Source organism: Aythya marila (genome assembly GCF_965140915.1).
Source record: "Aythya marila genome assembly, chromosome: 5".
Classification (NCBI taxonomy): Eukaryota; Metazoa; Chordata; class Aves; order Anseriformes; family Anatidae; genus Aythya; species Aythya marila.
This window is the reverse complement of record NC_139046.1, coordinates 24,420,290-24,433,758: the sequence shown is the minus strand read 5'-3', so window position 1 is coordinate 24,433,758 and position 13,469 is coordinate 24,420,290. Positions and strand designations below refer to the sequence as shown.

The 13,469-nt window shown below is 43.5% G+C and overlaps 2 protein-coding genes across 8 annotated transcripts in view; one reads left to right on the top strand and one right to left on the bottom strand.

Moving 5' to 3' along the window:
* Window positions 1–10,021, bottom strand: part of MIPOL1 (mirror-image polydactyly 1) — a 195,920-nt gene extending 185,899 nt beyond the window's left edge. For 4 of the 5 annotated variants that reach the window (XM_082761244.1, XM_082761249.1, XM_082761248.1 and 1 more), the window contains exons 1-2: window positions 9,923–10,021; window positions 8,270–8,421 (exon numbers count right to left, since the gene is read on the bottom strand). The gene's annotated coding sequence lies outside the window, so the exon portion shown is untranslated. Of the gene's footprint in view, window positions 1–5,355; window positions 5,386–8,269; window positions 8,422–9,922 lie in introns of those variants that run through there. The other variant, XM_082761245.1, reaches the window with a different exon arrangement.
* Window positions 9,813–13,469, top strand: part of SLC25A21 (solute carrier family 25 member 21) — a 251,830-nt gene continuing 248,173 nt past the window's right edge. For 2 of the 3 annotated variants that reach the window (XM_082761253.1, XM_082761251.1), the window contains exon 1: window positions 9,843–9,947. Coding sequence is in view for 1 of the 3 variants with exons in the window: in XM_082761252.1 (XP_082617378.1) it covers window positions 9,881–9,947 (67 nt within the window). In the remaining 2 variants the exon portion in view is untranslated. Of the gene's footprint in view, window positions 9,948–13,469 lie in introns of all 3 variants that reach the window. The other variant, XM_082761252.1, reaches the window with a different exon arrangement.

Genomic DNA, 13,469 nt, shown 5'->3' with positions numbered 1-13,469 from the left:
AATTATACTCAGTTAGTACTCTCCATTCTCTAACTACACTCTGAAGGTTACTACAAGCTGAGTTACCATTTTTCTTAGTAAGTTGGCTTGCATTTTTACCAGTCAATTCAGCTTGTACACCTATGCTGCACTGATAGAAAAACAAACAAACAAACAAAGTTTAAACTGGTATTTTATTTACTATCAGATGTAATATGTAAGCAGCAAGAATGATTTCTTTGAGGGAGGGGGAACAAATATATATATTTGGAAATAGCATCAAGAAAGAAGGCTAAAGCAGAACTGATTACTCCCAGAGGTAACAAACCTAGAACATTCAAAACAAGAATCAGTGTTCATAATACAAATATTTATAAACATATTTAACATGTATTAAAAACTGAAACAAGATACAATATTTTTAATTGTGCTCTGCCAATAAATCAATCAAACACTTTTCCCTTCTCTTTTCTATACATATCAACTGCCATGCTTCAGAAAGCCCTACTCCCTTTTGCAAAGTGAATCTAAGCTTAGTACCATTTATTAAATTCACAACTAATGACAGAAGTTCTGGGTTTGGTCCCACAAAGCAGAATTCACACACACACACAACCATGAAGCAATTCTTCAGCACTCTTTACAAGTGGACATTTTTATTTATAAAGTACAAATCTACATACATTACTGGATCTGTACATTCTTGAAGTAAATACTGTATTTTAATAGTCTTTTAAGTACAATAGCCTATGATGCTGCATTAAATTCTCTTCCAGTGGGAATACTACAGCATTCCCAGAACGGTTGGGATTCACACACAATTATGCTCTCATTCCATGAATTCTGACAGGAGTTGCCACCACCTTCTTCCCAACAACTCACCAGTAACCAAACATTTTAATCCTTCTTTGTCCTAATATTACCTTCCTGAAACAGATTAGATCTTTCTAATTTATTTCACACTTAACATTTAAATTAGAGCATAGCTGGCTGGAATATTACTACTTAAATGAATGTGTAACTTAAAGATCAAATTCTGTCTTCAACAGATTTACATAAAAGGACAGAAAGGATAACATTTGTCTACCAGCATGTTATGTGGATCTCCTTAACTCAATTTACTATGGATTTCACGGTGCAAAAATTAACACCCTTTGGGAGCTGAAGTCATTACCAATTACTTCTTCCAAACCTAGAGCCTAATCCCATGCCACTGTGACAGGCAGAAGTTTTACCATTCACTTGCAGGCAAGTTGGATCTGTTCCTTGATTTGCTGGCCAGAATGTGATACTATAAATGATATCGTAGATGCTGACTCCTTTTGAATAAGGAAAACAGAGTGTGTAAACCAGTCTTGTGTATTTTATTCCCTGTTAAAACCAAGAGCCATATATGTACTGATAGTTTTATCTATACAAAAAGTTGCCAGCAGAATTATATGCTTTTGTCAACGTTAATTTCTAGAATAAATTTCAGCAATACATTTTGGCAAACACTCATTCTGCTCATACTCTGCCTGCCTTTTTCCTTTAAAGTGTTGAACTTAAAGGAAAAGAAAAAATGCCCTACAAGTACTTTTGTCTTTGATATCAGAGGACTCCCTTCTTTTTGTTGCAGGGCTGCCCAGCAGGTTAATGCATACCAACAGCACCAGTTGCACCCTGACTGTAAAGGGATCCCATTATTCTCACGTGGTAAAAACTTACACAGGTAAGTACAGCATTCAGCTGACACTTTCAAAGTGATCTATAGGACTGCTTTCTTTTTAAAATTGCCTAAACAGGGGAAGGCATAATTGCTTGCCTACAGGTTGACTTGTTTTTATTTTTGATGTTTGAACATTATGTTACTGATGCATTACATGCAAGCTTTGATCACACAGAAGAGGAAGCCAGCTGCTGGATTTTCTTATGAGGATAGGCTGCATGGCCACTCAGGGACCCTACTTGGTCTTTCCTCCCCTTCCCTACTCTATATCCCACAGAAGCATGCCTGCGCACATGCATTGCTTCCAACTCACAGCAAACAGAGAGATAGCCTCCCACAAGTCACCTCAGCCCATCACTCTTCTCACAAGCCTGTATCAGAAAAGCACTGGTAAACAAAAACAGGAAAGAAAGCAAGCTGCATATGTATTCTGGTGGTCAACATAAAGGTCAGCGTAAGGCATGGTGCTACAGTGCCAGCTTTCAAAATCAAAGAAAAATTCTTTTAAAAGAATTAACTGGCAAAATTATTATCTGAACCACCAAGATTTAATTATTTTGAAAAACAAGACAAATCTGCGAATAATTTTGACAAGGCTCAGCCAACTATAATGGTGCAGAGTAAATACGGCAAGCTGTTTTCACATGGAGCTGATGCTCAGTAACAGAGGAACTCCATACACAGTAATGATGCACACTGTGACAGATATCCAACAGCATGCAATTTAAGTGATCATATTTCTGTTACTTGTGCTTGGGACAGACAAGTAATAGATGTTCCAAACCTCATATAAGGAAGATTGCAGTAATTCCATTTGAGAAATTAAAAACAAACAAGTAAACAAAATCTTCTACAGGTAGGGGTCCAACACTGCTTCTGTTACTCCTTAAAAGCTGTTCCTCTTTAAAATGTAAGGGCAAGTGCCAGCATACTTTAAAAAGCATACTTTAAGGAATATCTGCCAGATGCAACATTACTATGCAGAGAAATTAATAGACTGCACCCCTGAAAGTTTTTGTTTCTTTAAGTACGCTTTAAAACATCTATTACTCTTCACCCTTAGCTCACGTGTATCTTCCTTCTTTCAATTCTAGTGATCAGTTAATAATTTAATGATTTTTTCCACAAACAATTACCAAAAAACATTCTTCCCTGCTCCTCTAACCCCTTCCAGCAAGGTCTGAAAATTTTCTTACATTTCTACCAACCTAGAGACCCTAAAAAACTAAATATTCCACAAAATGTAAAAAGCTAGACCTGGGCTACAGGGTGACAGCACTATAGTCCTGTAACTGCTGGTAATATATTGCATTGGGTTTGCCTAGCTGCAAGATACATAGTAAGCCTGGTACAATTGTTTTATTTCTTCATGGTCAAGAAAATCAGGTAACACCATAATCATGTATTTCTAATTCAGCACAATGTAGAATGATTTATAAAAAGCAGGGAGATAGAAGAACAGAATGCAAAGAACAAGAGCAACACTTCCTTTTCCAAAAGGTGTAAACTAATGATTAAAAGGGAAATGAGGTGAATCAAGAAAAAAACAACCAACCAATGAAAAACCCACAATGAAGTCTAATTAGTTCTCACACGACAATTGGTGACAGTTCTTTTAAAAATTCATTTGCTACCCAATACTATTGGAGAGAAAGTAGCTCCCATTACAGACTGTCATGGAAATCAGAAACAGGCTATAAAGAACTTTTGATATCATTATATGAAAACATGCAGTAACCTCAAAAGAAGATATATAGAAATGCATATAATAAGTAATCATTTGTTAAATATATGAGATTATACAACCTTTCCGACCACAAGATCTAGTTTGGATTGAGCCCCATCAGTTCAGGCATTTCAAAGAAAACTAGACAAAACATCTAAAACTAGTGAAGAAATGGCTAGGAAAGGGTAAATGGATATTCTGCTCCCAGATGTTGCCTCCACAGGCAAATTTACCAGGAAGCAAAGTTCTGGGGGGGGGATATCATCTTCCCAGTGATGTTATCACTGTTATGTGAAACTGTGCAGTCACTGCGGCATCCCAACTTCCCCAAACCTGCAGCAGCAGCTGTCCTTTCATAACTTCTGTACATTGATTTTACTGCCCAGCCCCTCTACTCACTGTCTACACTGCAACTAGAACTGCAGTAACTTCTCCTCAGCTGGTCACTTTCAAGAGAATGTAATTAGCACTGGTCCCTTCACCAGTGATGGGCAAAAGAGCCCCTAGCCATCACGCCCATGCTACCTCCTCCATGTATAGCTCATTTTCACACATCTGCTTAACAGCTGAAGGACTTTGTTGTGAATGGCTACATTTTGCAAAGCAAACAAAACCAAAACAGAGTTGTCACTTAACCACAGCATGCTTACCTTAACAGTTAGGACCTAGTTTTAGATATTTTGTGAAGTTTTAGGAAAAAAAAAAAAGTCAGTGCCATAGTATATTTAGGCAAGGAAAGAATAGAAAAATGGTGGTTTGGGATTGAACCAAGGTTGTATATTCCCAAAGTAACACAGTGAGCCAAGAACAGATGCTCAAGGACGGACAGAAGGTGGGTGTATCAGTGTCCTAATAACCACATTCCTCACAACCTCCAGAATTCCCATTTCTGGAATTGCCTGAGACAGAAGTAGCAGTTCTGCAGTAGCTAAGTGTTTTTTTCTTCCATGCCTAAAGCATGGTTAATATAAGAGTGTTCAACTGTAGCTACAACTTGCAGAAGTATTACAAATGACATCCAGCTGCTGCAAGGCACTCAGCATTCCCAAATGAAGGGCCAGCAAACTCCTACAGCAACCAGCTCCAACTACCTCGAACCCCTGGAGCTACTTCTGGATGCCAACAGAGGTGCTCCACAGGCAGCATGGAGGTGCGTGCTATTGCAGATAAAACAGGCCTCAGGCTACTCACACAGAATGGATGGTTTTACTCTGAACTGCTCACAATGAGAAAACATTGTTAGTTTCCCCTCACGTGAAACTGACCTTTACAACAGCATCAAGAAAGCAGGTTTGTATGAAACTTACTAGTCCTAGAAACTGAGGTTTAAAATTCATTAGAACTTCTCAAAGGTGCTTTTAAAGTCATATATGTTCAAAACAAAAGCACAGGCTGCAAACTTTACTTTGGCATTTTTGGTGCATGTGGCTTTTTTTCCTCTCTGTAATGCAGTGCTGGCCTGAGCACCCTCCACAGCCTGTTCTCACCTGACTTTACAGATCCAGCTTTGACCTGCTGAACTTGTTTGGGAAAGGTTTCACTTCATAGCCTCCGAATAACCTTGCCACCGGCTGCCCTTCCTCCGTGCAGAGGCCAGCCTTCCCGTGTCCCCCCTCCTCACTGCAGTGACATCGATCGAAACCCCAAACCCTGCACCCCAAAGCGGGCAACTCGCTGCCCGACTTCCCCGGTTCGGAGCCGGACGGGGTGAGCCGAAGGCCCTCGGGGGAGCGGAGGGGAGGCTGGCGGAGCCACCGCCTCGCCGGGGGCTGCTCCGGGGCTCCACGGCCCGCAACGCTGCGGCTGCGGAGGCCCGGCGGGGAGGCGAGGAGGTGTGCGGGGCCGCCAGGCGGCGGGGAGGCGCTGCGGGCAGCCCCCGGGGCACGGCGCGGCTCCGGGTGAGGGGCCGGGTTCCCACGCGAGCGCCCCGCTGGCCCGTTACCTGCGCGCTCCTCCCCCGCGGGCCCGCTCCCGGCGCCGCAGCCTCCACAACAAAGCCCCGGAGGGGGCGGGCGGGCTGGGAGAAGGAGGAGGAGGAGGAGGAATGCGGAGCAGAGCCGAGCGCGCCGCCCTCGGGAGCCGCGCAGTGGCGGAAAGGGCCGCGGGCGGGGCACAGCACGGCCCAGGCGAGGGGACTGGCTCGGGCTCGGGTTCGGGCAGGGCAAGAAGAAGCGGCCGGCGCCGCCTGCGGGCGGGAGAGGCGGTGCGGGGGTCTGCGGGGGGCCGGGAGCCTGCTGCCTGATTCCCCGTCACGGGAATGTAGGAGCTGGCGTCTTTCCCAGCCCCTGCTGGCCATGCACCGAGAGAAGTCGTTGTCTTCTTGGTGGGCTTGGCGCTGGAGTGCTGCCCAGGTGGGCTAGAAGCCGTATTTCTTAGCGGTAATGCACGTAGTGAGCGCACGCGGAGAAGAACGCGCTGCCAAGCCTACTGAGGAGAGTGTGGATCCACATGGACCGGCTTGGGAAGAGGCCATGTGAAAATGAGATTAAGCCTGGAAGTGCTTTAGGAAACCCGCACAATGGGAATGCTGTTCTTGGATTGGAGGGAGAGTGGGGAGGGAAACGTGCAATACATGAGAGACTTTCAGCAAGAGAATATAATGGTGTTGGGGTGACTAGATTTGTTTTACTGAATACTCTGAGACAGATTTACTAGTTTCCTAATAGCAGAGTTTATTTTCTAAGGATGTCATGTTATTCTGTCAATGCATCTGTATGAAAATGACATGCATTCTGAACGTTTCTAATTCTGAAGTTTCTAACTATTCTAAGCAAATTATTTTTTTAATGTAAAGCTTTGTGCTGCAATGAAACCTTGCGCAGAAAACAAATTTAACTAAACAGTTTCTTCACCATCGGATCAATTTCAAATTCTCTTTACCATTGAACTACTACGGAAAGTCCACCATAATACTAGATTTGCTGTTTGTATCAAAGGGAGCATTACACAGTGAGACCTATGTCCCTGGAACAAAAAAAATAGTGATGTTTTGGCATCTGTTTTTTGATGATGAAGAACACTGGAGACCTGATGATCCTGCTATATTTATTGAGCAGCAGTCTCAAAGAGCAAAACCAAGGGAACTAATGCAAATGTTAATGAAACATTGAAGTTGAGATTTTAATTACTTAAAGGTCAGCACATTAGGAGTTTATTAATTTTAGGGAGTTATTCTGTATTCCCACAGCAATCCTCACTCTGCTCTTACATATACCAAAGAATTCAAGTTACTATTTATTTGCTGATGCATGCAAATTAAATAACTAAATACTAGACCCATTATTCCATTTTGCAGTTACAGACCCAGTATTTTCTCACTTTATTAACACTTCTGTGTATATTTTCTATGTTCTCACACTTTAGCAATAAAAAACTTTGCTTTTCTCTTATCTTTGCTCTAAATTATCAAAGGTTACATTTCATTTCAACCTTGGAATCTCTAGCCACTTCGCAAAACATGCATACGCTGCAAACTAATATATCAGAACAGTACTTCATGAGCAGACTTTATGACAAGACTTTTCCAAAGATGCTTTTAAAAAACTTTGACTTCTAAATATTAAGATGATTGCAATTCATTCTCAAAACAGGAAAACATGTTTAGAAAGGCTTGACAAATGATTCTCAGGTGACTGAGGAGGATGAAAGTACTGCAGTTTCAAAATATTATGCACAAAACCCACTTGTAAGTTTTTGAAGAATCCTTCCTTCTCAAAATATTCCTCAGTGTACAAATCATAGCTTTTTGGTTTGTATTAAAAATAATAATAATTAAAAAAAGGTTATTTCTCAGTGAATAAAATGGACAAATGGACAGTTAAATGACACAAATCCTGTTTCTAACAGTCTTTCATTATTTTGCTTCACTTATTTCTAGATTCTCTGTCTCAGTCTAGCATTAACCTTCGTATTTCCATCCAGCCAATCTGGAGAGCTGTGACCTGAGAACTCTCTCACACTATCTGAAATTGTCTCTGACTGTACTGCTTTCTGCCTTTATGAAATAGATACTGGTATTTTAATCTCAATGTAAAATACATTTTGTCTTTTACTTAATTTCCTCTTTTACTAGTTAATCTATTTGATTACTAGCCATTGATTAATCTATTTAATCTATGTTAGTTAATCTATTTGTTTGAATTCTAGCCATTGGAATGCTGGAATGCTATCTCTCTTATCTATCAACTGTAGGTATTTCCATCTTCACTTTTATAGTAATTATGTATGCCTTTCTTTACAATGGATTTTTTATTCAAAATTTTCCCTCTTTCTTGAGGAAAAGATGTAGTATTGTTAAAACAAAGCCAAATCTCTCTTTAAGGAACCTTTCCAGGAATGGAGGGTAAGGAAAACCACTATCTATTCTCTTCAGCTCTGCTGTGAGTCTAGGCCATCAAATGACGTGCTGTGAGACCTGAGTCTGGGCCATCAAATGACGACTTTAGTACTGTGCCTCTGGGGTGCCCAGGATTCACAGTGCCAAGGACTTTACCTTAAAGTCACTGGCTCAGTCGTTAAGTGAACATCTGGAAGCCTCACTCTTCCTAAACTAAAAATTTATGCAGACTGCAGACAGTAGTTAAATACCTATCTGAGGCATGAATAGAGTGTGTGAGAATACTGTTTGAACATATTAAACAGACCTAGCTTAATATGAATCATAAGGACTAGGAAAAAACTGTGTACGAACATTTGCCTTTAGTAGCTGTGCTGCAGGACTAAATATATGCAACTAGTTACAAATTATCTATGCTTTTAAGAGACTAGTATACACTGATGCCCTTCTAAGGTAACAGTAATCTGTTTTGTTTGTTCTCTAGGTGAGAGAAGTTAAAACATAACTATGTAAAAACTACCTTTATTTTCTGAAGAAGTGCCAGCAAATCTAGTCTCTTAGCTCTACTTCAAGATGTCCAAGATCACAAACAGTATTCGGAATCACTTTGAAGATCTGGTGAAGGATTTCTCACTCAAAATTGATATTCTTGTCTGCGTTAACACTGTAGATCTGTCAGCAAGAGAGCAAACAAATAAATAAATATCCCCAATTATTTAGGTGATTGGTTAAACAAGCAGTCAAGAACTTTATTCAAGAGCCATTCTCTTAAAATCCATATTCTCAACACTGATAAATGTTCCTTTGAAATCAACAGTAGCTCTGCTTTCTTCCAAAACTGACATAATCATACTTGTAAGTATCCTCTCACTGTTAGAAAAGGAGCAACATTAAGCTCAGACAAGGCTTTACTTGAGTTAATAAAAATCAGCAGTATTAGAGGCTGTGAAATATGTGCAAAAAAAGGAAATGGAGAAGAATGCGGGAAACCACAGTAGTACTCAGGGAGAAGACAGAAACTGGAGACATAAGGAAAAAATATTTACTACTAGATGTTGGCAACCCAGGGGGTTGACTAGTGGAACAGGGTCAGTGATACAACAGGAAAAGCAAAAGACCACCTGTGATACTGCATCTGCTTTTGGAGGCTCTGAATCCATAAAAACATCTAGGTATTGAGTTGCTGATTAAGTGAGTAAGCTGTAGTTTATTAACCTAAATGCTGTTATGAACCTGGCACTTAATATAATGTATCTCTGCCCTGAGACTAGATATCCTTGGGTGCTTCACATCCATACAGGTAGCCTTTCTTCCCCTTTCATCGCATAGCCTTGCCCACACAGCCTCTGCAGAAGAGCCTTTGGCCCACGTCATCCCCTTGTTGTTCCCTGGCATCTTCTGGAAAAGTGCTGGTTGGCCTAAGCAAAAACAACGCTGGGGACTGCCCAAACCAGGACTGATTGTGTCCCAGTGCTGGAGCCCAAGCCATGTTTACTTTACCATGAGGAACAAGCGGGTCCACATAAGACCTGTAATAGCCACTCAAAAGACCTGGGTCCTGCGAACACTGAAGAGCTGGAAGCAAAGTCCAAAGGTTTTCAAAGTACAGTATGTTTCTGAAAGGCGGTGGGTGAAACAAATGGCTCTCCCGATCCCTCCTGGAAGTAGTGCCCGGGGGAACTTGTGGGCTTTCGCCGTGTAGAGGGCAGGACTGCAAGAAGCGTGTGCTGTAAAGCCCCCAAACGGGAGCGAAAGCCCAAGGTGTGTGGTGACAGGCCTTCCCCGTCAGTCCCCTGACAGAACACGACCGCTCTCCCCACCTCGGGGGATGCCGGCGCCTGCTGCCCCGCTCTGCGGGCTGGCAGCGGGTGGAGAGCCCGATCCCGGCCGCCACCAGCAGGAGCTGCGAGCCCAGCCCTGCCCTCCGCCCGCGGGCTGCCGAAGGCCGCAGCGCGGGGCTCGGCCCTGCCCTGCCCCGCCGCGGTCCCCCCGCCGATAACCGCGGCTCCCCCCCCCCGGCGATAACGGCGGCCCACGCCTCCCCCCGGCTCTGCCCCCTCCCGCCCCGCGCCATCTCGGCCCCGGCTCAGCAGCCGCTCTCCGGCCGCCCGTGCCCGCCCCGCGGCTCAGCATGGCTCGGCAGCCCGCGGGCTTTCTTCAGGAGGCCTCTCACCAAATCGCCGCCGGAGGCTCGGCGGGTAAGTGGCCACTTCCCTCCCGCGGGCCCTCCGCTCTTCCCGCCCCGCACCGGAGCCCCGCGGGCTGCGGCGAGGCCGCTGCCGCCGTCCCGTTGCTCTCCTCAGGCGAAGGAGCGGCGGGGACCGGCCCCGCTCGGCGGCGGCTCCTCCCCCGGCGGGCGGCCCCGGGGGGTCCCGGGGCAGGGGGGCAGCGTTGCGAGGCCGCTGCTGCGACTCCTGCGAGTGTGCCGGCCCCCCCTGCCCGGGGGCGGGCATCCCCCGGGGCTCGGTGTATCGTCCCGGAGCACACCCCGCGGCCCCTCGGGCGATAAGGCTGGCGGGCGAGTCCCGTTAAACCGCAGCAGCCTCCGGTGGCCCCCCGCGTACTCCGGTGGGGGGTTCCGCCGTGGGCTGCAAGCCACGCGTGTCGAAACCACGTACTTCTGTCTGTCTGTGCCCAACGACGGCTCTGCTGGTTCAGTTTCTTGTTTCCCCTAAGTAAGAAGCAACCTAAAATATTGACGTGAGCCTACAGCGTGGCAAATGTTTGCACAACGGCTCGCTGTTGCAGGGTATGTTTGTAAATCCCGCTGGCATTTCAGCTATGCAGTGTGTTTTTAATTGTTCTTTAGTGTCTCTTTCGGGGTCAAGGTGCTGTTTTGCCATGTAGTGTTTTATGTGAAGGAGGACAGCTGTGCTTTATGTAACACTCTGGTTAACGTGTGAGTAGGTGCTCCCTTCCCTCTAATTCCCTGGCTCCCACTAAACCCACTCCTGTGGGCTCCTGCCCCCAACACGCAGTTGTGTGCTTCCTCTGTGTGCTCCTGACTCTGCATAGCCTTTGTTTTCAGCCCTCTGCTTTGGCGCAGAGAGGCATCACACCAGAAACAGAGAGGTCTGCTGTCTGGGCCCTGCCAGCATACTGGATTTACATAGCTCTAAAAATCCTAAAGCATTTTTAGGTTCAGCTCAGTACCATCCTGCTCTTCCCTTAGAAGAGAAAAGAAGGGTTTAATCTGCACCAGCCCCTTAAAGTCCATTTGTATCTGGAGAGATAGCGAGATGTTTTGCCAGCAGATGTTCTGCAAGATGACAGATTTCTCTGCCCATAGCTGAGGGTCTGTACGTTACTGATTCAGACTGATCTAACTCAGTATCTGTCCGTCTTCTGAAGGCAGCCTGCTTTCTTTACAGGCACTGTTCTTTGTTCACAGAGGTACAGGCACTTTGTCTAACATACTGCAAGGAAAACTGTCACTGAGATGAAGGCAGAGTCCTACAGAAGGATTAGAATTGGAAAACAGAGGGTGATGTAGGGAACAGAGAGGATGAAAACTGCTTGCACTTACCTGGTAGGCTTAAATGCTAAAGTGACAGCATTTTCCTTTCAAGGAGACAGCTAAGCTGCACCTAACATATTTTATTTATTTATTTATTTAAGTATAATAAGGAAAGCTTATTGTATCTAATCCAGAGATATGCAGTTAAAGTGCTTGCATCCTTTTGCTTAGTCTCCAGTCAGGCAGGTTCCTTAACTCTATCACTAACCTTAAATCTGTCCAGAGATCTCTACTCATTGATTTTGAAATAAACAAGGACTGTTCCTTACATCTTAACAATAACATCATGTCTGAGGGATTGGTAAGCCTATGGCTTAAACTGAGAGTTTTAAGGTATTGGAGGGAAGTGGATCAAACTTGAAAATTAACTTTCTTGGCACATGCTTAGAAGGTTGGTGGTGTATTTTGTGATTTAAAGATAAGACAGATGAGGAAGGCCATAGCTTTGAGGTCTTCAGGCCAATGGTTAAATTTCAGATTTGTGTAGATCCACCATGGAGAAAGTGAAAGCAGAAATGAAATGCTGGAGGGCATGAGTTGCTGACAGTGTACTTAGTATTTTACCCTTATAAGGAATTTGGTTGCCTGAACTTAGTTTTCCAGTATCTCTTTTAGACACCTTACATTGCTTTTGGCTGCCTTTGCAGAAGGACATAGGGCTCTTGTAGGGCTTTTTTCATGTTTACTAGCCTTGTGTGAATGTCACAGATATCTTAGACTGTATCACAGAGTGGTATTTAGTAGGAAACTGAAAAAAAAAATGTATATGATGGTGAATTGATGAATATATTTTTAAGAAGTTCTGATAGTCATAACTCACACAGTTCAGAAAAAAAAAAAAAAAAAAAAAAGGTAGGAAGCTGTAAGAAAGCTGCCATAATTCAGTGTCTTAGTCAAAACAGTGATAGAAAAGTAGCCAGGTAGTCAGGGAATGAATTGTACAGCAGAGTAGGTGTAATGAAGGGTCAGAAATACTGTCTGCATAGGTAAAATGAGACATTATTTAGCATCTGCATGTCTGATGCAAAAGGATCTGATAAGAAGTGATTCTGCTAGGTCGAGTGGAAAATGATTACAGATAAGCCTAAGCTGTCAGAACAGGAAGAAAGGGATTTTTGAAGCTTTATGGAAGATGACGGGACTTGTTCATGTACTTAATAAAGAGAGGGGAAGGGGAAAAAGAAATTAAGCGTGACCCCTAGTCAACAAGACTGATAAAATAGAAGATACTAGCATGCTGAAGTAAGGAGAAATTAAAGTATTCAGTGTTGAAAAAGAAAAGATTTAAACATACTGTTGGCTGACTGAGGCATTTCTAAGTTAAAGATAAACTTGAGTGGTGCTCTGATATTACTGAACTGTAGACCTCAGGCATGATGGGATCTCAGGCCTACTTCATGTCCGTGGCAGGGGGGGCATCTGCTTCTGGGTGGCTCACAGCCTGACTTCATATCAAGTTGAAAGCTCTGCTTCCCGAGGGTGAACTCAATCTCAAGTACGAAGTCAGTCTTGGCATATTTTTTCCTGTTGGCATTTCAGTGTGCTCCCATTTTCAGATTCCTGAGTGGAGGTCAATACTATAACTGAAAATACTTGATTTTGTTTGGGTGCCTTGGTGTATAATTGCAGTGAGGAACAGGAGTTTGAGTGAAATGGAACTGGGGCCCTTTGTTAAGTTTGGTCCCTTCCAGTACAGTGAGCTGATGGCATGCTCCTTTTCTCTAGTGGTTAATTAGTACACTGAGGCATGTGTGGCACGTACAGCAAAAATTAAACAAAACAAAATCTGTAAACTGTAAATCTCATTGCGAAAAGAAGAACATAGGAATCTGTAACTGCAGGACTGCTATAGATCTAGGAAACCTAAAGGCTATTTTAGCAGCTGAGTCAATGAAGGGTTAAAGTCACAGAAGAATAATTTTTCTAATTCATAAGGACCAGAAAAACATTTATTTATTTATTTATTTATTTATTTATTTTCTGCCAGCGTGGAAAAGGCAGAAATTTAAGAAATATAGTAGTGTCGCATGCAAAGTCAATGGAAATTTCTTTCCAGAGAAAGAGGAATTGAATACTGCAAGTTACGTTGTGTGATACCTGGGTAGATTTGCCATGACATGCTGGGAACTGTCCCTTGAGTCAGTTTGAATGATGAAGTGCAAATGTCATCTCAAACAACTGCACAGATGACCCTTGGCTAAGT